This window comes from Sinocyclocheilus rhinocerous, unplaced genomic scaffold (genome assembly GCF_001515625.1).
Source record: "Sinocyclocheilus rhinocerous isolate Xijiao unplaced genomic scaffold, SAMN03320098_v1.1 scaffold1164, whole genome shotgun sequence".
Classification (NCBI taxonomy): domain Eukaryota; kingdom Metazoa; phylum Chordata; class Actinopteri; order Cypriniformes; family Cyprinidae; genus Sinocyclocheilus; species Sinocyclocheilus rhinocerous.
The window spans coordinates 1,133,472-1,159,062 of record NW_015643253.1 but is presented as its reverse complement, the minus strand read 5'-3'; the positions used below and the strand labels follow the sequence as shown (position 1 = coordinate 1,159,062).

Sequence of the window (25,591 nt, the reverse complement as noted above, 5' to 3'; positions counted from 1 at the left end):
TGAATTAAACAGATCATTATAATTTCTAAAACTACTAAGCAAACCTTGTTTGACTTGCTGTTCTGTATTGTTAATCAATATATTTTCAGATTTTCATTTAAATTTGGGTTTCAATTATTAACAACAACAACAACAATAATAATATTTATAAATAAATTATTTTATTCAATTTTCTTCTTATTATTATTATTATATTAAAATAATATAAAATGGATGATGATGATTATAAAAGTTATGTCCCATATATCAAACATTTTACATCAAAATGTATGTAAAAAAGAAAGGAAGAAAAATAAATGTGCTGGTGCATTAAAGATAAGACTTTACAAAAAAATTTTATATATAGAGAGAGAGAGTGAGAGATAGATATATAATATTTATTTATTATATTTATTGTGTCTTCTTGTGTAAAAAAAGATTTCGTACTTATATTTTTGATACCTTGGCATTAATTAAAAAAATTAAAATAAATGTTTCCCATTCCTTTCCTTTCAAGTTGGCCGTCTGTCCGCTTACTTCTACGTCACTTCCGCCGTGTCTCGCCGTGTGCGTTTTTTCGTGCAAAGATGGCGTCTGCACAGTTGACGGATGAGGAGCTTGTGTCTGAATTAAAACGGCTCGGCTTCACTCCGGGCCCGGTGACGGAGAGCACGCGGCCTGTGTACTTGAAGAAACTGAAAAAGCTGCGGGAGGAGCAGCCACAGCCGCGGAGCTCCCGGAGCGGAAAAGGACGCAGCAGCAGCGGGAGTATCAACAGCAACGGCAGTAGCGGCGCTAGTAACAGCAACGCCGCGGCGCGAGCTCCGGGATTCAGCGCCAGGCCACCGGGCAGTGACGTCACGCGTCTGAGCGCCAGCAGGAGCGAAAAGCGCAGAGCCGGAAAGTTCGTGCTGGGCTTCAGCTCGGACGAGTCGGACGTGGAGGCGCCGCAGAAGAAAGGAGGCCCGAAACACGGCAGCAGCAGGAGAGACCGAGGATTCGCGCAGCAGACACCCACCATCAGGCCTGCGGGAACACCCGCCGCCGCCTCCCTCGGGTTATCCGTGGACAGGAAAAGCATTTCTGGGTCTCCGTGGTGGGCAGACCGAGGTAAACCGAACGATTTGGAGGAAACGGAAACAGACAGTCGGGCTTTGAACGGGAATAAGGCGTTTTATGAGTCTAACAGTAGTAAGTTAGCCAGGGATTACTCTGATTCAGACGAGGAGGAGGAAGAGGAGGGTGAACGAGACCGTCCCCGCGAACGCCGTCTGACTTACAGACACAGTCCACCCGCCTCCTCTTCCTCGTACCGGAGCGTCTGGAGCTTGGAGAGGACGGCGCTCGGCGCGCGTGATACTCCCGACTTCGGTCTAAATATGGTCGGGGATCGCAGGGACGACGATGAGAAAGAACCGAGGGTGTTCAGCGGAAGCTACGTGAGCCGCAGCTATCCGAAACTCTCCGGGATTGACGGGGATAACAACAGCAGCAGCCCGTCCGGTTCTTTGAATAAGAACCACCTCGACAACGGAGACGGCGAGTTCCCCTGCAGCAGCAGCAGTCGGTTCAGTATCGGGCTCAGACCGCGCTTTCCCTCCTACACGGCGACATACCGAGCGAACCACTCGAACCACACCGTTTCCAACAACTCCTACAGCCATGCCTCAGCCCTCAAACCCAAACAGCACACCACGGTCCCGGAGGACGAGCTCCTGCAGCAGTTTAAACGGGAGGAGGTGTCCGCCACCGGCGGCTTCAGCGCTCACTACCTGTCCATGTTCCTCCTGACAGCCGCCTGCCTGTTCTTCGTCCTGCTGGGCCTCATGTACCTGCGGATGAGGGGCTCCAGCACCTCCGACGGGGATGCAGTCAGTAAGTATGAAGTGCTGAAAGTGGCATGTCTCAAAACGTAGTCAGCTGTATTCCTAATCAACATTTTAGGGCTGTTTAAGAGCATTGCTGTTTTATTATTTAGTATGTGTATATAATAGTACTGAATGTTGATAAGTACCATATTCATCTAATATGATATTTATATGGTACCTTGTCCCAAATATTTCGAAAAGCCTTAGTGCTTTGTCCAAAAAACATGATATTGCCATGGTTAATTGATGGTATTTGATGCTGCTGAGTGAATACCACATAAATACCATAGCAGATGAATGTATTACTTCCACCCAGTTTCCAAAAAGAATACAATGGTGCTAACCATGGAACATACAAAAAAGGTATTACTGTGGTACATGTCCAAAAGCATAATATCACCATCATCCTTTGAAAACATGGCCGTACTATGGTACAGTGATGCATCAGATTGTAATACTATGGTACCGAATGCTGATGTTTACAATATTCATATACAGTGATATTTACCGTTTATCAAAAACCGTTGTAATACCATGAAACATTTACAAAAAGTGGCATTACCATGGTATATGTCCAGTGGTGTTGCCATGGTGCATTTATAATGTGGTGCTTTGAGATATATAATGCTGCTGAATGATTGTCACATAAATAATATGGTATGGTATTAATGTAGTACTTCCACCCAGTGCCCAGGAATACTGTGGAACATAAAACGTGGTATTACTGTGAAGCTGTGTGCAAGAATATGGCAATACCATGGTACAGTGAATGTTTTGGACTTACCATGGTTCTTTGATATTATTATGATGCTATTTTGATATTATTATGTTGCTATTATATTATATTTACACTTCAAAGAATACTTTGGTATTACTATGGTGTGATGAACTGCCTCTGTATCGTTCCAGTAGTCTGTGAACCCTCACATTAATTTCCATTATTTAAACCGAGGTTTAAAATGTCAGGTCAATAATGTTTTCAAAAATGTTGTTGTAGTTGCACTAGTGTTGCGTCCCTTAAAAGATTGTCTGTTCACTGCGATTTAGTATCTGGTATATATGGCAAATGTCAAATGAACTTGTATTGATTTACTAAGCAAAATCACAGAGCGTGGGTTTTATAAAATTACACATTTAATTCTTTAGGAAGTTCCTCAAAGATTTTCTAGTTATTTATGCACTCCACGAGTCAAACGTGACTAATTCACACAGCAGTTATCACCCCAGACTTATTCGCACCTTCTTAGACAGGAAATGGACTATGCCGCTGGCACTTTTTATGGGACAGAGAGAGGTATTTGCATTAGAAATATGTGTGTGCTCCAATATGCTATGTCAAATGACTGTTCCAGCCCTGGTGGATTTCAGGTAGCTGATCGCACCTTCACCTTAAATGTTTCAACTAGATGTCTGATGAACTTTTAGTCAAATTATTCTCCAAGGTCTCAGTGCTCACCATATTTGTGTCTAAGGAGCCTTATCTTTAGGGGTGCTCTGATCAGGATTTTTGAGGCCGATCACAGAAAGCAGTATCTGCCAATACCGATCACAGATACCAATCTTTTTAAAGCCTTTTTTTTTGTCATTTATAACTATTTATAGTGATACTCCAATCAGGATTTTTAGACATTTATTCAGGGCCTGAATTTCATTTTTGAAAATGGGGGGAATTCCCCTCTTAGGTGACTCTTGTGAGAGGAGAAGCAGCTTTCACACAGGAGTCCGCTACTGATCCGTGGCTGTTTACCACAAACACAACATTTATCCATTATTTTGATTTCAAATCCAAACATTGTCACTGAAAATGCTTTTTCAGCATTGCAATTCGTTTTTACACTGTACAGTAATACAATCTTTATTACTGTGTTTAAACACAATAAATATAAGCAACACATTATTCAATGCTTTTTACTTTTGCATTTACTTCTAGATTTATATATTAAGTTGCTCAAGCAAGTGGTAAAACATTTAAACTACTTTTCTTATGTCATCACGAACTTACCATTGACAGAAATAGTCAGCTACTGCCTTTCCTTTTGCATATTTAAATCTTTATTACAAGCAATCCTGCGGTTCATAAAGAACTTTATTTAAATAAAATATCTCCTTTTGAATTGGACTTTGAGCTTTGTAACTTCGCAGATCTTTTTATGCTTAAACAGCAACATTACAGACTAACTAAAGTTGAAAAAGTGAAAAAGCATAATAGGACCCCTTTAATTCAGCGCTTGCAGCGCAGCTAACATACTTGGTGTGGAAACAATCTCTGCACTGCTGCAGACCGCTCCTGGAACGCACAAAAGTAATGCAATTTATAAACTTTAGTGAAGATGTGACACTGCCTAGATTGTACAAGTGACAATTCCTGTGTCAACTGTGCAGCGTGCAGACACGATGTGGTTATTCGAAGCCATTTGCGTATTTTGAGAGGGAAAGAGAGAGAGCGCGCGGTGATTCACTCGCGCTGTTTGTGAAATTACGTCTCACACAAGGTTTTCAAATTACTTTATAAGTTATTTGATGAAGAAATCGCAGCAAAAATAGACTCGGTGTGGAAACGATCTCTGCACTGCCACACCGCAACCGTGTGCGGTGAATGCTTTAATCCGTTAACATGAGCGCGGAAAAAAAATGCACCACGTATGCATTGTCTCACACAAAGTTTTCAAATGACTTTATAAGTTATTTAATGGAGAAATATGAAGGTGAGTACCTCACTTTCAGCATTATAATTATTTCACCCGAGCCGGACAGAGACTGAGACGGTACTGCGGCATGTCGTGCCAAACCTCTCACGGCAGCGTCATCAGCTTGAGATCGGTTTTTTGAGATCGGCCTTTTTAGAGACCGCCGATCAATCATCCCAACGTGATTATCGGCCGATAGTGATCGGTAGCCGATCAATCGGAGCACCCCTACTTCTCTTCAAGTTTTTTAAAATTCTCTGTTCCATTTTCTTACTAGAAGTGAGTTTGTGCTAAATTTTCAGAATAAATGTGAATGCATATGCATTAATATAAATTTTTTCGGTTATGCCCTGCACTAAAAATTTTGATTGGCTAAATACTAAAACTAGTCTGCAACCCATAATGTACCTGATATGCACTTCAGACTAGTTAAAATATTGATCTAAATTATTCATGAGTTTTTTGAGAATTTAAGTTCTTCTTTAAACATTATTTCAAAATTATTTTGAATAATTGCGATGATAATTTTATGATGTTGTAATTTTTGTGCTTCAAATTATTATTTAAAATAAATTAAATGGAGTAATTTTAAAAACTCCTTATCCAACAATTACAAATGACTGTAAAGGTGATGGAAAAGTCATGGAAATTCACTCCTGAAAAGTGTGGGAACCATCTGAGTGTCTGTTATTTGATAATAATCATGGCTAGTCTGGTAGTCCCCACATTTTACATTTACATTTAGTCATTTAGCGGACGCTTTTATCCAAAGCGACTTACAAATGAGGACAATGACATTTTGACATGTTGACATCATTTATGGTCATAATGTGATAGTCAGCATCAATCTTTTGATGCATTTTCCCAGATGAGAGAAAGTCTGATCTTGGATGTGCATGCAATGCCACTCAGTTTAAATAGCTGAGTACCATCAGAGTAAAGTGCTCTGGAGACAGAGACGGCTCTTAAGAGGAAGCCGACTGATGAATTACTATGTATATTTGTGGCGTGGCCGGTCTCTCAGGGAGGGAGCACTGACTGGAGAGCGTGCTGCAGACATCTAGGTCACAGACAAGCTAAAGCGGCCTAATTGTCTGTCTCTCAGGGGACTCTGGGAGCTTGCGGCCAGCTAGATTGACTGACTTCTCTCTGGCTGGCTAAATGCCTAATTCTCACTTTGAGTGTGATATATACAGTATGTGTACCAGTTTTTTTTTTACTTGTTCAGGTTGTAGTTTGCATCTTGTGTGGTTTAAAGGGGTCATATGATGCTGCTAAAAAGAACATTATTTTGTGTATTTGGTGTAATGAAATGTGTTTATGCGGTTTAAAGTTAAAAAAACACATTATTTTCCACATACTGTACATTATTGTTTCTCCTCTATGCCCCGCCTTTTTGAAACGCGTCGATTTTTACAAAGCTCATCGGTCTGAAAAAGCGAGGTGTGCTGTGATTGGCCAGCTATTCAGTGCGTTGTGATTGGCCGAATACCTCAAGCGTGAGACGGAAATGTTACGCCCCTCACCATACTGTTGATGCCGTGTCCGGCCGGAGCGACGAGACATAAACATTAAAACCCATTACAAACGAGGCATTTGTTGCATCCAGTGGGGACATAATTACTGATTATAATGACTTATACTGTCTTTTTACGCGTTGCGTTGCATTGCGCCGCGTAAACATAAAACCCTGTCTGCATTTGTGATCAGAGAAATGACAAACAACAAGTGCTAACGTTAATCCACACTGCCCAAAACTCGCGTTTGAATCATCAGTGGCAAATTATAAAAGAAAACGTACTTACGTGAGTCAGAACTGCCGGCATTTTAGTCTAACGTAACTCTCCCAGGATCAGTAAACAGTCCTCCATAAAATGTGCTGGCGATCCACAGCACTAAGTTGAAGTATTCCCTCAGCGACCAGCACAGATCAGCTCTAGGCATGACGAAGCGGATATCGTCCTCTTTTGGAAGACCAAACAAAGTAGCTTCGCTTTCACAACGAAGCACAGCGTCTTCAGGACATGGCGGCAGCGGCAACAATACTACAGTGAGAATAAAAGTTACGCCTTCTTTCTTTGCGTGAACATTTGGGCTGCGTTATGCAAATCTTCCCACATAGTGAGGTAGATATGTGGGGGCGTGTTCGAACGAGCCGTTTTAGGTAGGTGTGGCTAACTCTTAACTTTTATAAAGAATATCTCTTTGGATTTGAGACTTTAGTCTTTGCAACTTTACAGATCTTCTTTATGCACCAAGAGCTTGTAACACTCTAAAGAGAAAGGAAAAAATGAAATCGCATCATATGACCCCTTTAAGTTATTTTGAACAACATGCTGTCAAGCTACTATTATACATACTATCAAACTACTTCTGAACTACTATTTCTGCCGTGTGCAGTACATATGCACAGTATTAAAATTGTTTGTATGCATGAAATATGTCTTGGAACATCCAATACTATATTCCACAAAGCAATGCGTTTGATTTGATCTTCCAGTATGATGACTTCAAGTCTTCAATAACATCCTGACTTATTATTTGATCAGGCTGACAAAAAATGCCAAATATTCACTTTTGTTTCTTAGAACAAAAGTGATGCTGGATGCTACTTGCTGAATTAACTGCAGTGTAACAAGGTCATGTGGCAACATATTACTTATTACTTATTCAAATAATAATATCCTTTATTTTATTGTTAACTGCCGTTATAAAAGAAATAGACCTTAGTCAGATTAGACGTCGTGAGGGAAAGACTTAAAGTCTTTACAATGGTATCCATGCACTGTATAAAGGTCCTAGATCTCACAGTTTTCACAATTGGCAACTTTTAAAACTGTTATATGGAGTTTTCTCTACTGAAATTTGTTTCATAAAAGATGTTTCATCAGCTTAACAATTGGTATGTTGTTAAACAACAGTATAGTCCACTGAACACACTATACATCTATATCTAACAGCCTTTCATTCCTGTCAAAAATTAAATACAGTGCCACCCTGACTTGAGGGCATGTATTTTAGTGGTTTTACCATGGTTAAGGAGGTTTAGGCCACTCACATCTATAGCTCAACCACAGAACCAGAAAAATGGGATCTCATCACCTGAAATCTAGGTCAAACTTGGTCTTGAAATTTAAAAGCTGTTGTTTTGCCAGAGTATATGGCTTCCTCTCAGAGGTTGATGTATTAAATGGCTTGCAACATCAGACAGCTGACGTTTAATAAGCCAGACTAATGCAGTCTATGATTGAGACATGCAGGGCAGTTGCTTTGCTAAATCTGGGCCTTGGCCAGAGCAAGGACAGAAACGCAATGTTCAGACAATGACTCAAGTGACGAGAAGCTCTCACTCGTTGTCACACCCTCAAGTGTGAGACGATGAGCAGCCCTCCTCCACAGCATAGTTGGGAAATACTGTGAGGCCATAACATTATAATATTGTCTAGTGCTGGATAATGCCATTGGTCGACTTACTTTTCTTTCTTTTTCAGTCGTGCATCACCCGTTCGGACCCAAGTTTGATCAGCATTATGTAAGTATCTGCTCATCTGTGTCCCATATTTTAAACTTTGTCAAGCAAATTCCCTTTTCCACCAAAAAGATATTGGTGGTTGTACCGTCCTTAAACATGCACTCACTACAATTACTTGCATTGATTGAACAGGACGTCAAAGACAGAGACCTCATCCTTAACCTTCTCCTGTCTCTACACGAGCACCTGGCCAATGTTGCAGGTGAGCATACAGTTATTTAGTTACACTATATATTTGTTTTAATATATGCAGCATTAAAATGTCCAACCTTTTGATTGCCTTTCAGGAGAACATGATTGTGGAGACCTTAAAAATCCTTTAAACAGGAGTGTCTCTTTCAGTGATGCCTCTACGTACCTCAAGGTTTGTTTTGCTTATTAAAGCGTTTGTTCTCCATGGTCTGTTAATTTGAGTCAAATTACGTAGTTTTTTTTTTTTTTAATTAACACTGACCTTTTGTCATATGTGACCCTGGACCACAAAACCTCTTAAGTCGCTGGGGTATATTTTTAGCAATAGCCAAAAAAACATTGTATGGGTCAAAATTATCGATTTTTCTTTTATGCCAAAGTCATTAGGATATTAAGTAAAGATCATGTTCCATGAAGATATTTTGTAAATTTCCTACCGTAAAATTTAAATATATCAAAACTTTATTTTTGATTAGTAACATGCATTGCTAAGGACTTCATTGGACAACTTTAAAGGCAATTTTCTTAAAATTATGTAAAAATTGGCCCTTATGACTGGTTTTGTGGTCCAGGGTCACATATTTCATTGTATAATTTGGAAAATAGTGTCTCTGCTAACATGAAAATGCACAATATAATAAAGCATCTTTCTCTTTCAAGCTCCAAAATGAAGCCTATGAGAACTTGATTGAAACGTCTTTAGAGTGGATCATGAAAACCAAAGATTTTGTCGGTATAAGGTACCTGCTGTTCATCCATCAAAGTGTCTTAAATCATTTATCTATTGGCCAGTCATCCTATCTATTTATCTAGTCTTTCTATCTATCTATCTGTGTAGATATATCAAGGTGTAACTTTCATACCTTTAGTATCTCTCTGTGTGAGTGCTGTTTTTCTGTGTTTATTGGTCGTGTGTTGTTTTTTTGGCAGGTTGATTGGTGCCGACCCTGCTCAACCCATACAGGACATATCGGAAATCTCACGACTGGAGTCCATCCACCCCCGCATGTCCTTCTTCTGCCGCCTCAGACGCGCCTTCTTCGCTGTGATCCACAGAGTTCTCTTCATCCTTGCAGGTTGGCTTCTGCTTTCTGTAGAAGTTGGTGCTTTCGACACAGGAAAGATCAAAATCTTTTCACTAACATCCCCTACATTTCTCTGTAGGCATCGGTGTAGTTTTGGGTTTGGTGTATTACATGAAATACAGATGGCGCAAAGAAGAGGAGGAAACTAGACAGATGTATGACATGGTGGAGAGAATCATCGGTAAGACGGTCTCATCGTTAGGCTATATTTTTAGCACAGAAATTACACAATGCAGGTGTAAAGCATCTTAAATATCTTGCCTTGTGCTTTTACAGATGTAATGAGAAGCCACAATGAAGCCTGTCAGGAGAATAAGGACTTGCAGCGGTATTTGCCCATCCCTCACGTCCGTGACTCTCTTGTCCAGCCTCAAGACAGGTATTGTGTCTTTGCAGTGCGAATTTGGTTTTAATTCAGGTTGCATTCTTGTATGAAACACCCTCTTTCCCAATCCAGTATATGTGAGTCCTGAATAGTATGTTTATGTCATTCTCTCAGAAAGAAGATGAAGAAAGTGTGGGACAGAGCCGTTGCGTTCCTCTCAGCTAATGAGTCCCGTATTCGGACAGAAACACAGAGGATTGGAGGGGCGGACTTCATGGTGTGGCGGTGGCTTCAGCCCTCAATGTCACCTGATAAGATGTCCAGCATGCCCTCCAAAGTGTGGCAAGGCCAAGGTGTAACAGTTTCTCCATGTGGAGTCAACCATCTGCATTTTAAGTAGGGCTGTGCGATTAATCGAAATTGTCATAAAATCGCGATTTGAGTATGCGCGATTTCTAAATTGCGTTACAGAACGATTTTCCGCGCCCCGACCTCCCACAGTATGCTATCCGAACCAATCAGAATGCAGCGCGCCTAAATGGAGCACGAGAACAGAACAGACCGGGCGGGCATACAAACGTAACGCCAGGTTCACACACTCCGTCTGTTGTTCGCACCCATGTTAACGGATCAGAGCGTTCACACTGCATGCGATTGCGGTCCGGCAGTGCGCTCCAGGAGCGGTGCATCTGCAGCAGTCATGCTGCGATCGTTTCCGCACGGAGTCTATTTCTGCTGTGCTGCATGCGCTGAATTAAAGTGACAGCGCATTATTCGCTGTAAAAATTAACATGGATTGACCATATCTGCCATATGATCTATTCTAGAGACATTTTGTTACACCTTTACTTAGTGATTATTTTGCCTTATGTCTGTTCTAGAGACATGTTACAGCTTCTTGATGAAGCTCTAATTGGTTTTCTTTTGAAAATATGTTTCAAATTCACACTGAATGCATTTATGACTGTAAAGCATGTCTGTGTGTGTCAAAATCGTGATTAAAATCGAAATCGCAAAATTTATCAAAGAAATCGCGATAGGTTGTTTTTGTCCATATCGCACAGCCCTAATTTTAAGGCCACACTTATGCCTTTTTACTTTTTCATGATCATAAGAAACTTTCAACACATTATGCATAGTGTCCACATTCTTTTGGACATGTAGAGTATGTTCTCAAACCTAAAATGGCTGGTTTTGTTCTTCAGCATTTCCATTGGACCGAAGAAATTCGCCACCAAACAGCTTAACGCCATGCTTGAAGATTCGCAACATGTTTGATCCTGTAATGTAAGTCTCTCAAGGACTTTTGCATGTGACCTCACATTGAATTGGTGATTCAAGTTAAATGTATTTACTTGCATAATATTATGTAGGTTTGCCTGATATTAGAGTGTTTTAGAAAAAAGTAATCTAACTACTCAGTATTTCCCTCTTGAACAGGGAAGTGGGGGAAAACTGGCACCTCGCCATTCAAGAAGCCATTTTGGAGAAGTGCAGTGATAACGATGGAATCGTTCATATAGCTGTTGACAAAAACTCAAGAGAGGTGAGAATCCTGTGTGGTTCATTACAAAATAGACAACCTGGGTTTATAAGCTCTTGTCCAAAAGCTAATGAGTTGCCAGCTGCCTTCAAAGGCAGCATCCCAGCCATCATGGACCCTCATAAATGGCCAGTTTGTAACACACTACAACAACATGCAACAACTCATCACACCACACAAATTGACTTGACTCACAGTTTATTCCAATGGAGTATGATGTTAGCGTATTGCTAAGCTAACAGTGTGATATTGTTAAAAGCATAAAATGCATAGAACAGTCGATTTTAAATGTGTGGTGTTATTGTTAGCAAAACTATTTTTTATGCCTCATGAATTGTTTTGATTTGATCTGATCCATTGATTCCAATAGTTTAATGTTAGCATGTTGCTAAGCTTACAAAAAAATGCTAGATATTGTAATAAGCATAAATGGGACATATTTATATTGGCAAATCTTTATATTGGCTAAAATAATCTATCTTTAAGTACTCTGAACATTATTTTTCACCATATTGGATAGTTTTCCACTAAGCTTATCGTGCAAATTGACTTTACTCACAATTGATTTGAATTAAGTTTGATGTTAGCGTGAATCGTGATGCTAAGCTAATGTGTACTAGATATTAATATTAGCAAAATGAAATGGGACAAACAAATAATGGGTAAAATATCTATTTTTTTTTAAATTACACAGAACTGTATTTTCTTTTTCTTTTTTACCTCTTCTCGATTTTTTTTTTTTTATTAATTTTTAGCAGTGCATTCTGGTATTGCCTTGTTCACAAAGGATATGATGTTGGCTTAGAATTTTACTTTGTTGTTGTTGTTGAATTTAACAGTAATATTCCTAGAAGCATTTAACTAATGGGTCGATTTGCTGTATGCTTTTGTTCTCATCTAGGGCTGCGTTTATGTGAAGTGCCTTTCAGCAGAGCATTCTGGGAAAGCCTTCAAAGCGCTTCATGGCTCCTGGTTTGATGGTAAACGAATATTGCATTAGACTAATCATAAGAACTACCATTTTCAATCTGTTTCAACCCAACTTGCCTTTTTTACAGGTAAGCTGGTGACGGTCAAGTACCTACGCCTGGATCGCTACCACCAGCGTTTCCCACAAGCCCTGGGCTGCAACACGCCCCTCAAGCCCTCCAGCTCCAGCATGAACAGCATGTCTCGCCTGAACCAGCGATCCAGCACGTCCAGCTCACTGGGTTTCTCTTGAGGGACATGCTAACGGCCACCACCATCCTCTCTGCCCTCTCTGCTCCTTTCTCCTGCGTCCTCCTTACCAGAGAGAACCGCATTCAGGAGCTTCTACAGTTGGGCCACCTGGGACGCCCAATCAGTTTTGTCAGCCATATGCAAACAATGGTGTTTAAACCTGTGAGCTGCTGTGTTTTTTCTTTTTTCCTGTCCTTCGGTATCAAGGAAAGCAAGGGAGATGCACACACTGGCATGAAACCGGTGGAGAGAGAGTTGCTCGGTCCGGTGAGAACTTTTAGGAGAGGTGGATGACGCAATCTCTGTCCTTCTCATATTTGGTGCAAGTGGACACAAGTTTCTTATGTATTTTCTTTGACCGATTCAATGACAAAAATGGCTTCCAACTTTAAATCTTACAACACGAATCAGAGTTTTCCGGCCTCTGCTTATTTTTTATGTAACTAACTCCCCTCCTTAATTCCAAGGAGCTCTGTTGGGTTATACATAGCTGCATGTGCTGGTTAAAGTATGCCTATATTTAAGCTTTGAATTGTATCTCATATTGTGGATGTTTATTTCCCAGATGATGTTTTAGCTGATGTATTCCCTTTATTATTTTGTCGCCTTTTTTTTTTTTTGTAGTTTTTAGTCCAAGAACAGCATGCACACACTCTAAGAAAGGGGTGCTGTAAATATCTCATTGAATGGTGGTGGTTGAAATCATCTGTTTGAAATTGAAATTGTCATAAGCTCTCGTTTGTTTCTTGCCAACAGAATAACTACACTGCTGCATTTAGAGACGTGTTATGTTGGAGGGTCTACATGGCTTTGTGAGAGAAATTAACAATTGTGTTCCCCTTCAATGCCATGTTTCTGAACACTAGTCTTAATTGTCACAGCCTGATTATATTCAAGTATATAATTATTTACTGTTGTTTTCGTTTATATTTTAAAAGTTATACTTTTCCCATTATAATTGGTGCAGTTGTATGTTCTTTTTTTCCCCCTGACCCATCTCTTGGCAGATTTTAAATGCCATCCTGTTGCTGTTTTTAATCTGTCCCCGACCCTACTAAATTTCCAAAGGAGATGTTTTTGATGGAAGTTGTTTTTTGACTTTCTTATACACACTTGTGCTACAGCCGCAGCCTGATAGGGCGATCTGATTCTAATTTGTATCGGAACACATTCATAAACGGAGCATGTCATGCTGCGGTCATGTCTATTTTGGATCACAGAAAGATTTATCAGCCTTTGTTTAGATGCAGTTCGGGTGGATATGAGGTAAATAAAATGTACTTGTTTATTACTTATGTTTATCTCCTTCCTTGTTGAGATTCATTACATAATCTACATGAGCACATTTTAACTTTGCTTTTCCAGAATGACTGGCACCTACATTTATATAAAACGTTGGAAATAGCTTTTGAGATAAAGTTGATCTTAATTGTTGAGAACATTTCTAAGAAAAGTTAACGGTAGTTGCCCACTCCAGATATCTAGGTGAACATGTTAGTATTGCAATTGAAAACATAATGGTGTGGTCTTAAGACTTAGTTTTTAGTCTTGGAGATTAATCACAAGAACCATGAGATATTTTTGTATCTGTTTTGAAATATGTTTTGAAAATGTATAATTTATATATTAGTAAATATAACTTGAGGACAAAATTTTTAAGTATTGCACTTTTCAGATGCAAAACTGGACATTTCAGTCCTATTGTGGAACAACAACAGTTTATTTCTATGAAATTTAGTAATCAGAGGAAAAAGTTGAAGCTATTCAAAATACACCCATTTTTCAACTTCATATTCACTTTAAATAGTTATATTTAATTGTCTGCTTTATTCCCAGTTTCTAACCAATCTAAAATGATCCTTGGCCTGAAAAAGGGTTTGTTCTTTTAGTTAAATTGTAGATGTAGAAGTACTTAATACAATAATAATAATCATATTAATAATAAAGTTAAAGTAAAACAAATAGCACCACTAACATTACCATAGCCTACTAATGTAGAGTTGAACATTTAATATATTGCTAATCCTTCAATGGTAAATTATAATAGATTAATTTTGAATCATTAAAAGAAAGCATTTAAAATATAGAATACGACCATCTTCAATTCATAAAAATGAACATTAGTATGATTAATACACCTCCCATTCTATGATTAAATTGTTTTAATGGTTTTAGTCTTTTTTTTTTTTTTTGAAGTATAATTTATTTAATATTATTATCTCTTAATAAAGCCCCAGCTTCTCGCATTTCACTAGTTTGCTGATCCCAGACCGGACCCGAAGGTACTGGCAGCTTTATTCCGAAAGAAGTAGGATGTGATGATGACATGCAAAGCAAAATCTGCCGAGGGTTCTCGTACGTCTGTTTTGACCCGATAACAACATGAAACATTACGCAAATAATCAAATTAACCATAACCTATATTTTGGTACAGTCTAATGACGTAATTAGCTTACCAAAGCGCACAAACTGCTTCGCGCTGAGTAGCTATGCGCGAAAATTACGCATTGCTCATATTTGGAGCTCGTCTGGCCGGCGAGAGGAATTTCCCAGAATGCACTTGTCATTACCTAAGAAGTACACGGTCGTGTCGCTGTTTGACAAATGCACTGCTCTCACCGCGGCCCCCCTTCACCCTCTAGTCTGCTGTTCTACTGGGTTTTAACGCTATTTCTGCTCTCTGGTACGTGTAACTGCTTGTTATATGTTTATATTTTTTGTTACGCACTTTTTAAGTGACTTTAATGTAGGCAACAGGGTCTCTATGACTACGCGTTAAATGTGTAACACAACACCGTTTTACTTTACTGTCAGTTTAAAATTGACGCAGTTGAAATGTATGACATATTTATGCGTTTGTTTCATCTGTTTATTTGTTTTTATGCTTCTAATTTATTATAACAAAATATTACGTAAATAGCCACAGGAAATTGTTCTAGTCTTCTATAAAAAGCATATCAGTTACACTTGTATACTATACTTGTATACTGTATACTATGTATATACTATGTATCCTCCCACACGTGATGTCATAGCAACGAGGCATTATTACGTAACGTTTTGTTTATGCAAACCACACCCTTACAAAAAAATTACTATGGTACTACTATGATACAATGATGTACACACCACAGTATTACCATGAGATTCCAATGTACTTCCAAGTACGCTCTACCATGGTACTTTTTTTGTAAGTGCAGACCATTCAGAGACATTAATATTTTATGTCATGTTATTTGATTGCCTTCTAAAGTACTGACACCTATCTAATGAACTTCTAAATGCCTGTCAGTATGTTCAGTCATCCGATGGACATTTAATGTAATAATATAGATGAAATTTTATTTGTGAGTCACAGTACTGACCTTCTGGTTTCTCTTTGCAGTGGGTTTGAAAATATTCATCAGTACAGCTTAACAGAGTAAAATAAATGAATTAATAAAATACACAAGCAGTAAGATTGGAGGAAACCGGATCAAGTGTTGAAATCATTTAAAGAGAACTTTCTGGAATGCAAAAGATGTAAACATCAAGTTGTAGACAGTCACAGACCTATGGTGTGATTCTGCAGAGCTGTAATTGAGCTCTATCTATAGTTCTCTCTGCAAGTGATTGCTGGGTATTTTTAAAATGTGGCCTTGCTTGTGACTGTATCTGATCATGTGTTAAAACCATGCCAGACAGACCAGTCAAGTGAAGAGTCACTTGAGTGCCAACAAGTCATTTGAGTGTCAATGCTGTTGCATTCATTTACTATAACAATTCTGAATTTAGATACAAAATAATCATGGTTGCCTTATTTATTTTGGTCAGTGGCGTAATATTTACAAAATAGCTGCATAATAATAATATATAATTATAAATGAAATATTTTAATATAAAATATTTTTAATATATCAAAATGTTTTCATTATTTTTCCTTTAATTTTTAAAATGTTTTTGTTTTAAATGATATATTGTGAATGTCTTTCTTTCTTTAGTTTATTTTATTTTTTTAAAATAAATATATATATTGGATTTATTATAAATATGTATTGGATGTTATCTGATTATTTGAGACACCCATTTACAGAGCAGAAATTTTGTGAAAATGAGGCCAAAATAATCAAAATATCAAACCAAGTTGCATTTATTTTAAAGACACATGGATAATTTTAAAGTAAAATGTGACGCACTATTTTTTTAAATGGTAAAAAAAATAAATAAATAGGTATATTGTTCAAGATTAAGACAAAATGTATTTAGACAATTTCTGGTCAAACGTGGAATATGTTCATAGTTAATGTGATGAACTACACCTGTGGTTACGGTTTTGAGGAGAACTGTCTTCACATCTACTAAAAATCAATATGAGATAGCTGATTAAAAGAAAAAAAATTGGCTCAAAATGTGACATGAGAGCAGAGCTTGTTTGGTGGAAGATGCCACGTATAATGCATATATTAAAATATTTTTTCTACACAGTAATAATAAGGGCTTAAAGGAAAAATGTTCAAATCAAGCTCTTTCTGATGATAATTTGTCATTTGTACTGTTCTGTCTCCTTGTTGCAGTAAATGAAAAGATCTCTCCCTTTTTCCCACACACCTGCACGACCACTAGATGGACCTCATTCCTTATAAACCGCAGCTTCACCCTCTCATTCAGCAGCGCTCTGTAGCTTTGCCTGTTATTGCTCCTGTAGTTCAGCTGTAATTTCCCAAGTTTGGGGCTCTAACATTTTTAAAGCTACCTTTTTCATAGGTCTTTATCTTTATAGTTACAAGAAGGTTTGGAGAAGGTCTTAAAAACCTTCTTGCTTTCTTCAGCGTGCGCTCGAGTTTGCCGTAGGCCAGGATGGCTGCCCGTCTTCTCCAATCCATGACCCTGCTCCAATGCAGTCGTTCCCATAAGTCCGCAAGACCGCTCCTAGCACTGATTCTACCCACTTCACTAGATACTGTAACCAATGTGGTTAGGAAATATAATGTGCAATATTTAAATGAGAAGTTTAATTAAATGAGAAGCAGACTTGATTGTCGTGTCGTGCATTGGTTTAGGGGATTATATACAAATGCAAGTGTTCTGTGTAGTACAGTTGATATTAGCAAAGTTGCTAATGTGTATTAGGATAAAATGAATTACAGGTTTAGGTTCTCTTTATGGCCCACAGACACACAACTGACGTGCTACAGCCATAGAAACCGCTGATAAGCTCGGTGTTGGCAGCTTTTTATCTGTTTTCTATGCAAAATGCTTCTGCGCTTTTTTTCTGTCTTCTCAAGGCTCTGAATTCTAAAACTAATAACCCAGCTCATTAAACTTGGCATAAAATATATGTTGGATTCACTAATGAAGTTCTCTGACCTTTTAATCACTTCTCATAAAAGTCAAATAATAATTTTTCACTTCACTGCTTAATATGTATTTATGGAAGCCTGAGATGGAAAATAAAAAAGGTAATTGCAACTCACAATTTTGACTTTATTGAGTTTATATTTTACAGTTCAGACTTTTTTCTTGCAATTCTGAGGAAAACGATCAGAATTGTGAGATAAGAAGTTAGAATTGCGAGATATAAACTCAAAATTGCATGATGTTTTCTTAATTCGGACAAAAAAAAAATCAGAATTGCGAGATGTTAACTTAAAATTCTGAGAAGGAAAGTCAAAATTGTGAGAGAAACTCACAATTGCAAGGAAAAAAGTCAAAATTGTGAGATAAAAAGTCGCAATTACTTTAAAAAAAAAATTTGTTTTTAATCTCATGGCAGAAATGGGCTTCCATATGTATTAGACTGTCAGCAATCAAAAATAAATAAGTGAATAATGGCAGCTTTAAGGTCTTTGGCTAAACATTTTTTTTAGCCCCCCTGTGAGGTATAATATTTAAAAGCCTTTAGTAAAACTAAAAATCAATATGGCACTCTTTTATATTAAGCTTTTTAATATTATACCTTGTGATGTACATTAAATGGTTATTTATGTAAGTAAATATGTCTTAAGTGTACGATGTTTTCAGTTGAATTGTGGGTAATATGTTGTTACATCTTTATCATTCCCGTTCACCTCTCTCTCTTTACACAGTGACGTTAATCAGTCTTTCCCTGCATGAGAAGTGTCAGCCGTCCCGTGATAGGCTGCTCTAAGTGTCCATCTCTGTGACTGACATCTGTGTTGACCTATGTTGTGTTTATTTTTTCTCCTTCCTCTCCCTCCTCGCCTATGTTTGTCTTTATTATTTTTTAGCCTGAGTGGTAGGAGGGTGTTTTAGCAGGCGGCTCCTGTCTCGCCGCTGTTTCTGTTCTCCCAGCAACATCGGCCGCAGCCATGTCCGGGTTCAATCTACTGCATCTGGTCAGCCAAGGCCAACCTGTAAAACTCAAGGCCTGCGGGCTCCCCTCAGGTCACCTGGATGCTGTGTGTGTGTGCAGTGTGCTTAGCTTCCTCGATGCTTTCATATGTGCGCACACGCGTGTGTGAGCGTTTGGCAAGGGGTGTGTGTTTGCTTGATGATAAGTGTTTGATTGATGACACTTGTGGAGAAACCAACTTTGGATTTATCTAAAGGCAGCCTGACATTGAGCTTTATCAGTGGACAATGTATTCTTTACTTTGACTGTCTTCACATAAATGCATGGACAGCTCAACAGGTGAATGTGTAATACTTTTGGTAACATTTGAGATAATTTCCTAAATAGTAGGCTTCCAGATATCAGGTTCCCCCTGATGCTTAAGTTGGTTTTTCTGCATTTGATGACCCCTTGCCCTGAAATGTCACCTTTTGCTTTGTTCTTTTTTTCCTCTGTTTAGCTCTTCAGTTGCTCGTGGAATAATGCCTAACTCACTTTTTTACCTTCTTTTAAGCCTGCATGATCAGTCAAGCTTTAACATGATCTTAATTTCTACTAATGATTGCATTTGTATTTGCATTTTTAATTTTAGGACTTTAGATGACACTCACATTTGAAACAGGGTGTGTTCTGAGGGATTTTTGACCAGTTGTATCTAATTGAATTTTTGTAAAGTAATCATTGGTGCATGTTAAAACTTTTCATAGTTTTATTAAGACATCAGTAGATTAATATCAATAACTGTGTGTTTCTGTGTCAAAATAATAAAACACAAAAGGATTTGCATGCCCTGAATGAAATAAGAGTGCTTGAAAGTAAAAAAAAGAGTAATGTTAAAGTGTGTAAATAAAATGCTGCTTTCACTAAATGATAATTAACACACAGTTATATGATTGAATTGGTGTAAGAAAGAAAGGTTGCAAGTCAGTATGCAAATATGATGATATTATGATGACATCATTACAGTTAGGTGAATTTTAAGTGCTAAACATTTTATCAATGTCAGCTAAAAATTATTATAAAATTTCTTAAAATGTATAAAGTGTTAAAAAGTAGTATGCGTAATAAGGCTGACATTATTGACTTTTTTTTTTTTTTTAAAGGTTGATATTATAATTCCCAATTTCTTACATAACCATTTTAGAATTTCCCATTATTGAAAGAAATAGTGTAGTAATCCAAAAATCATTTAATTACCTGTATAGAGACACATTTTAGTGCTACTATGCGACAGGAACATTGGTACTGTGAAAGTACAAGTGTTTAAAACAAAACCTAACCAGAATGTTTGAGTAATATTACTATAGCGCTGCCTTGCAAGCACTAAAAAAGTTTGAAAGCGATGAGTTGAGAATCGGTGAGAAGAAGCGTGAAAAATGTCTGGGTGAAGACGTGATATTTTTGGTGTGAAGCAAAAGGCCCGTGCTAAAAACAAATCTTGCTTCCAATTAGGAAATAACTTTCACTTGAGGTTATAGAGGTGGGATGTTGGAACAACGTGCTGATTTGTAGCATGACCTCTCGGTGCACCAAAACTAAATCATTTGCAGGGGGTGACAGACCGAATTCCTGAATTTCTTTAAATGCCTCCTTAGAGGCTTTTCTAGACAAACCAAGAAATAAAACACTTTTTTCCCCTTTTCCCCTCCCTCTCTCTCACAGTATAAATAGTGTTCAGGGCCCTCCATACACAAAAAATAGGAATTCTCTCTCTGTGTCTCACTAATAGGATCCAGAAGACCACTCTCACGGAGTCGAAAGGAATACGGGAGAGTCCTGCAGGGAGGCGACCCCCTCCTATTTGAGCTCTCCTCCCCTCTTCCCCATGTTTGTCAGAAGTAACTTTGTACTCGCTGGACAGAGCAGGGCCCATCAATGGAGCCCATTCACCAGAGGGACCTTTAAAGACCCCATTATTTCCTCCATTCACATGGTTTCAATCTTGTTGAGAGGAATTCTCCACATAGTCTAAGTGAAGGGAGACCCGCTCTCACCAGAACACAAGCCGTAAAACTGGCCGAACAATACAGGAGCAGGACAGACCCCACAGGAACACGAGTGAAAAAAATCGTTATTAGTTGGAAAAAAGGTGGAAAGGAGGGAGAAAACACTCTGTAATGGGAAATTGCAGTAGAATTGTATGTAATTTAAAACTGCTGTGTGTCCGAGGGACTAAATGGCATACAGATGGACATCTGGCCCCTTTTAAAAACATGGCTACAGGGCTTCTTCTGAGGACCTTACAGTTGCCAGAATTTCAGGCTCATTTTTTATATAAATTTTTTTTCCCCAGGCTGGTGTTTTATTGAGTTTATTATCAGTGCAAGTTGTATCACTATTTAATTAATTAAGTTTGAAAGTCCTTCTGGTGACAATTACTCACTCCTCAGGTTGACCTCTAGAGGTCAGCATTGTTGTTAAGTTAGGGGCCAAGTGTAGCAGTCAAGATCGCTGCCTTCTGTATGAACAGCCAACATGAGCGCTCATCTAGAATGTCATAACTCACCACGTATGTTATGCAGGGAAAATTAAATTTACCTCGGCGTAATACTTTGGCTGTAGCACATCACTGACGGAGCGTTTGGATTGTGTGTGTGTGTGTGTGTGTGTGTGTATGTGTGTGTGTCACTGACACTGTGATTTTTCCAGGCAAGAGTCAAGTCAGGAATTTAAGTAGACATCCTTTGTTATCGGCCAAACCAAATCATTTGCAACCAAAGTAACCAGACAAAAGTCCTGACTCCTGCTTGGAAGTAGTCACATAGAAACCTAGATTAGAGTGTCAGTTGTTTGTTTTTTAATAATTCTGGAGGTTTAGCACTGCTTTTATTTTGTAATTATAAACACTTAAACGTTTGCCTTACCTCACTTGTCTCTCCTGTAGGAACGTGCCGAAGAAAGAAGACATGGCCCAAGACGTTCCCCGAGGAGGAGCTGAGGAAGCGACTGACCCCAATGCAGTACCATGTTACTCAGGAAAAGGGCACAGAGAGGTGGGTGACCCACCCTAACTAAAAGACACCTTAAAATACACTTTCAATCAAAAGTTTGGACACACTTGAATGAATTAGTTTGTCATTAACTTAATAGATTTATAGATAAATATAAATTGTTCATAAATTATTCAATTATTATATTTATCCAAATCATACATATATTGTATATATTATACATTGTCATTTTCTTTGCGAAACTTAAAAAAAAAAACATAAAAAACAATACCATGTTTAAAAAAAATCATGCATTATAAATGTAATATTAACATTAATAATGATCTAATTTAATATAATAAATGTTAATTAATTTATAATGATTTATAATATCATTTTTAATTAAGTAATTGTTTTTGTAAGGGGATTCCTTTGAACTGGATTGTGAAGCAAAAGCAGCCAACAAGGTTACATTTTATTTTCTAAATAATTAAATTATATTCCAACAACTTTATATTTTAAAAGGTGAAAAATAATAAAGAACGAGTAGATGTGTCCAAACAGTGGCAATGAGAAAGTGAATTTGGAATTTTTTTTTTTTTTTCTTCAATTTCAAGCGTCTAGTCAAATGTGGCTGTGAAATGTCAATAGACTGAACATTCTCTGTACAGATTTCTTTATGCTTGGCTGATAGAAACATTCTCTCCTGAATGACCCAAGGCCATGAGATAGATGTTGAGTAGAAGGAGGATGTAGCACAGAAGGGAAAACACTGACACTTCCCCTCTTTCCCTCCGTTGCTCAGTGGTAAAACACACGTGGGGATAGTATTTATCGGCCCATTGGCAGTAGGAATGTGAAAAATGCCCTTAGCCTGTGAGAAGAGAGCAAGGAACCTGAAAGGTGCATTCTGATGCCTGTTACTCCGTTCAAACACAAATCCTCCTCAATTTATCTAGATTAGAAATGCTCAATCAATTGCTGCCATTTACAGTTTTGTTTTTTTGTATAAACAAACACAGAGCAAGGGAAACCGAAATGCACTTTGAAATAAGCAGTAATATGGATTAGCATTTATTGATTAACTTTTATTGAGCTGACCATTATCTTTTATTAAGCTAACAGTACACATAGTTGATCATTTTAAGGTATAAAGTCACAGTTTGTGGTGTTTTCATCCGTAGTGCTTTCACAGGAAAATATACAGATAATAAAGAGGAAGGAACCTACCAATGTGTCGTTTGCGGCGCCCCTCTTTTCACGTGAGTTTCCATAATGACCCATCTTTACCATGCCCACTGTATTTAATCTTTATTTTTGATTTAGAAATCAAAGGGTTTTTTGTGATACATCTTCATTTGATAGTCAACATTTTGTTATTGACGCCTTACTGTCCTTGCAGGTCTGATAAGAAGTTTGACTCTGGATCAGGTATGGTTCTGCACTCACATATAATAAAAATCAAAATAGATAATGAGATAATGAGACAAATGAGTTTATTTTTGTAAAAATGCTTGATTTCCTTTTGACAATGGTGTACATAATGTTACAAGACTAAAGGCCCGTTCACACCAAGCACGATAACTATAAAGATAACGATAAAGATATAGTTCTAAAAATCGTTCTCAATATTAAAGAATAGCATAGTTCACACCACAACTATAACGATAACGATACAGAGGAACGATATCGTTGTGATCACTTTCAAAACTATTTTTTTTCCAACTGATGAACGATAAAACACTGACAGCCAATCAGAATCCATCCTGCTGTAACGAGCTCAAGAATTTAAAGCGGCAGAAGCATGTGCGCTTAGAATAAACAGACGATATCGTTCGCTGGTGTGGACGGACACTAATATCGTTATCATTATAGTTATCGTTCTTGGTGTGAACGGGGTTTAAGCCTAATTTTTTCTCAAAGAGAGAAAAAAATATATAGATAAGGCTCATTGCTCCTTATTCTTCTCTTGTCCAGCTCAATAAGGGAGAGTTTGACCTTCTCAACCTCCTTTATGGTTGATTGCAAGGATGAATGTGAATCCAGTCAGCTGTCTAATAGGCTGCTAGTTTGGGGCATGAAAGCTCACATGCTCCTTTATATGAGTTACAGCACCACAGTTCTTAATTTGTGCACATCAAACGTTGTAGAAACAACTCTGTAGAATTAATGTATTTCTCACAGAGAAACAGTATGCAGAGTTTTTTTTGTTTTAATTAATGTTGTTAATGGCTTACAAAAAATGACAATCACAAATAATCCCTTAAAACAATATTTGCTTAGAAAAGTTAAATGAAGATAGTTCAAAGAAGTTACGTTATATTGGCCAAACAACAACTGACTAGACATGACAAAGTAGTTGTTGTGTTGCTCCTCACTGTTTTTCAGTGTCTTTCACAATAAATGTTGCATTTATACATAGTTCAGCTTTTTAAAAATCTATCAGTTTTTGAATGCAAGAATGTGTTATTAATAAAGTATAGTCACTTTGATTTGAATGCAGGTGTGCAAATAAGCATTAAATGCAGATCATAGGTGTTATGAATTGGAAGTTTCCTGAAAGTGCTTCCCATCTTGCTTCTAATATGGCTTTTGTAGTTGCAATGTTTAAGATGTGTATTCAATGTTTTGTTTTAAGCATAAAAAGACTCTCATCAGCTCCTACTAAGTGAATGTTGAGTTGGTGCTGAGTGTACACAATGTAATTATAATATATCTCAGCAACGGATTGTTGATCCCTTACAGATCTGAGCTCCAAATCACATACTCCTGCAGTGTTACTCATGCTATTTTTATTTGCTCTCCGAACAAAGTATAATGTGTATGCAAGAATTCTTTACAGAAATCAGGCCGAAATGAGAAACATCTGGGCCCGTGTTGAAAAATCTTTTTTGTCTTCGACATAGAGATGGGAGCCAAATGGGCTGCATTGCATGCAGGCAACGCTGCAGCCTGGACTCATGTAGACTCAATTTCCTGTTTTGTTAGAATGACGCTACACTGCTCCATTCACTGGGCCGCTCACCCTGGCGATAAAGCTCCATTAGATCAGCTCCGCAGCGATCCGCCGGGATTCTCCCGGTCTGAGTCATAAGATTTCTGTATTCCCCCTAGAGCTTTTTGTGTCTGAGTGGAATTTCGTGGCTTTGTAGTTGCGGCCAAGCATCTCCTAAGAGAGAGGAGAGAGAGGGGGTCAGTATAGATGGCGATTGAGGGGTGTTCGCAGTGCCGATCCTAGACTTCTGGGGGCCCTAAGCAAAACTTTGTCAGGGGGCGCCTGTCTGTGCATTCATAAAAATCTCAAAATGCCTCCCAACCCCTTAACCTGTTCTTTCAGAGCAGTTTCAATGTCAACAAACAACAGTGAGTTGAAACAGTCAATAATACAAAAATAGGAAGAAAATGACAAACAATAGGACAAATACAATAGAATAAAAAATATACAAATACAATAAACAATTTAGCCTATAATAGCCTACTATTCAGAAATTGATTAAAGTAATCAAATGTAAAAAATAAAGCACTGCATAGACTTCACCATATAAATCAAATATAAATTGATTCATAACAAAGTTATGATGAACAATATTCATTGAAGAGCAGTGAATAATTCTCTTTTTCTTTTGTTGTTTGAATAATATTAATGACAGACAGCAGCACTGATTACATTTCAAACTGTTTATGTTCACTTAAGACATAATTGACTGTGTTTAAATGAAAATTCACCAAGACAGACATTTTGGCATATTGTGTGTGTATTTGCCCGTTTAGGTACACACCCAAAGCCCAAAGTAGCCTATATTGGTCTGTTTCACGTCGCCTCGAATCGCACACACAGAAAGCGCTTGGGGAATAGTGTCTCTTCCGCAGCTCAGTGTGTTTTTAACTCACTGTGTGT

The 25,591-nt window shown here is 38.0% G+C and overlaps 2 protein-coding genes across 5 annotated transcripts in view; both read left to right on the top strand.

The window, feature by feature from the left end:
- Window positions 1-512: 512 nt before the first annotated feature.
- Window positions 513-13,723, top strand: lemd3 (LEM domain containing 3). Its single transcript, XM_016574701.1, has 13 exons — window positions 513-1,854; window positions 8,026-8,066; window positions 8,199-8,268; window positions 8,354-8,430; window positions 8,919-8,998; window positions 9,189-9,334; window positions 9,423-9,524; window positions 9,620-9,722; window positions 9,843-10,021; window positions 10,874-10,955; window positions 11,109-11,214; window positions 12,113-12,191; window positions 12,270-13,723. The coding sequence occupies exons 1-13, from the start codon at window positions 567-569 to the stop codon at window positions 12,431-12,433; spliced, it is 2,517 nt and encodes an 838-aa protein (XP_016430187.1). The 5' UTR covers window positions 513-566; the 3' UTR covers window positions 12,434-13,723.
- Window positions 13,724-14,987: 1,264 nt separating this feature from the next.
- msrb3 (methionine sulfoxide reductase B3) overlaps window positions 14,988-25,591 on the top strand; it is a 13,530-nt gene continuing 2,926 nt past the window's right edge. The window contains exons 1-5 of one of the 4 annotated variants that reach the window (XM_016574698.1): window positions 15,037-15,115; window positions 17,241-17,368; window positions 21,648-21,756; window positions 22,878-22,955; window positions 23,096-23,124. In XM_016574698.1, coding sequence (XP_016430184.1) covers window positions 17,269-17,368; window positions 21,648-21,756; window positions 22,878-22,955; window positions 23,096-23,124 — 316 coding nt within the window. In that variant the 5' untranslated portion in view covers window positions 15,037-15,115; window positions 17,241-17,268. Of the gene's footprint in view, window positions 15,116-17,175; window positions 17,369-18,659; window positions 18,817-21,647; window positions 21,757-22,877; window positions 22,956-23,095; window positions 23,125-25,591 lie in introns of all 4 variants that reach the window. The other 3 variants (XM_016574700.1, XM_016574696.1, XM_016574699.1) reach the window with 3 other exon arrangements.

Coding starts and splice junctions, on each gene's coding strand:
- lemd3 (XM_016574701.1), top strand. CDS start 567: ATGGCGTCTGCACAGTTGACGGATGAGGAGCTTGTGTCTGAATTAAAA. Junction 9,723..9,842: donor CTTGTCCAGCCTCAAGACAG/GTATTGTGTCTT, acceptor TCATTCTCTCAG/AAAGAAGATGAAGAAAGTGT. Junction 10,956..11,108: donor AACATGTTTGATCCTGTAAT/GTAAGTCTCTCA, acceptor CCTCTTGAACAG/GGAAGTGGGGGAAAACTGGC.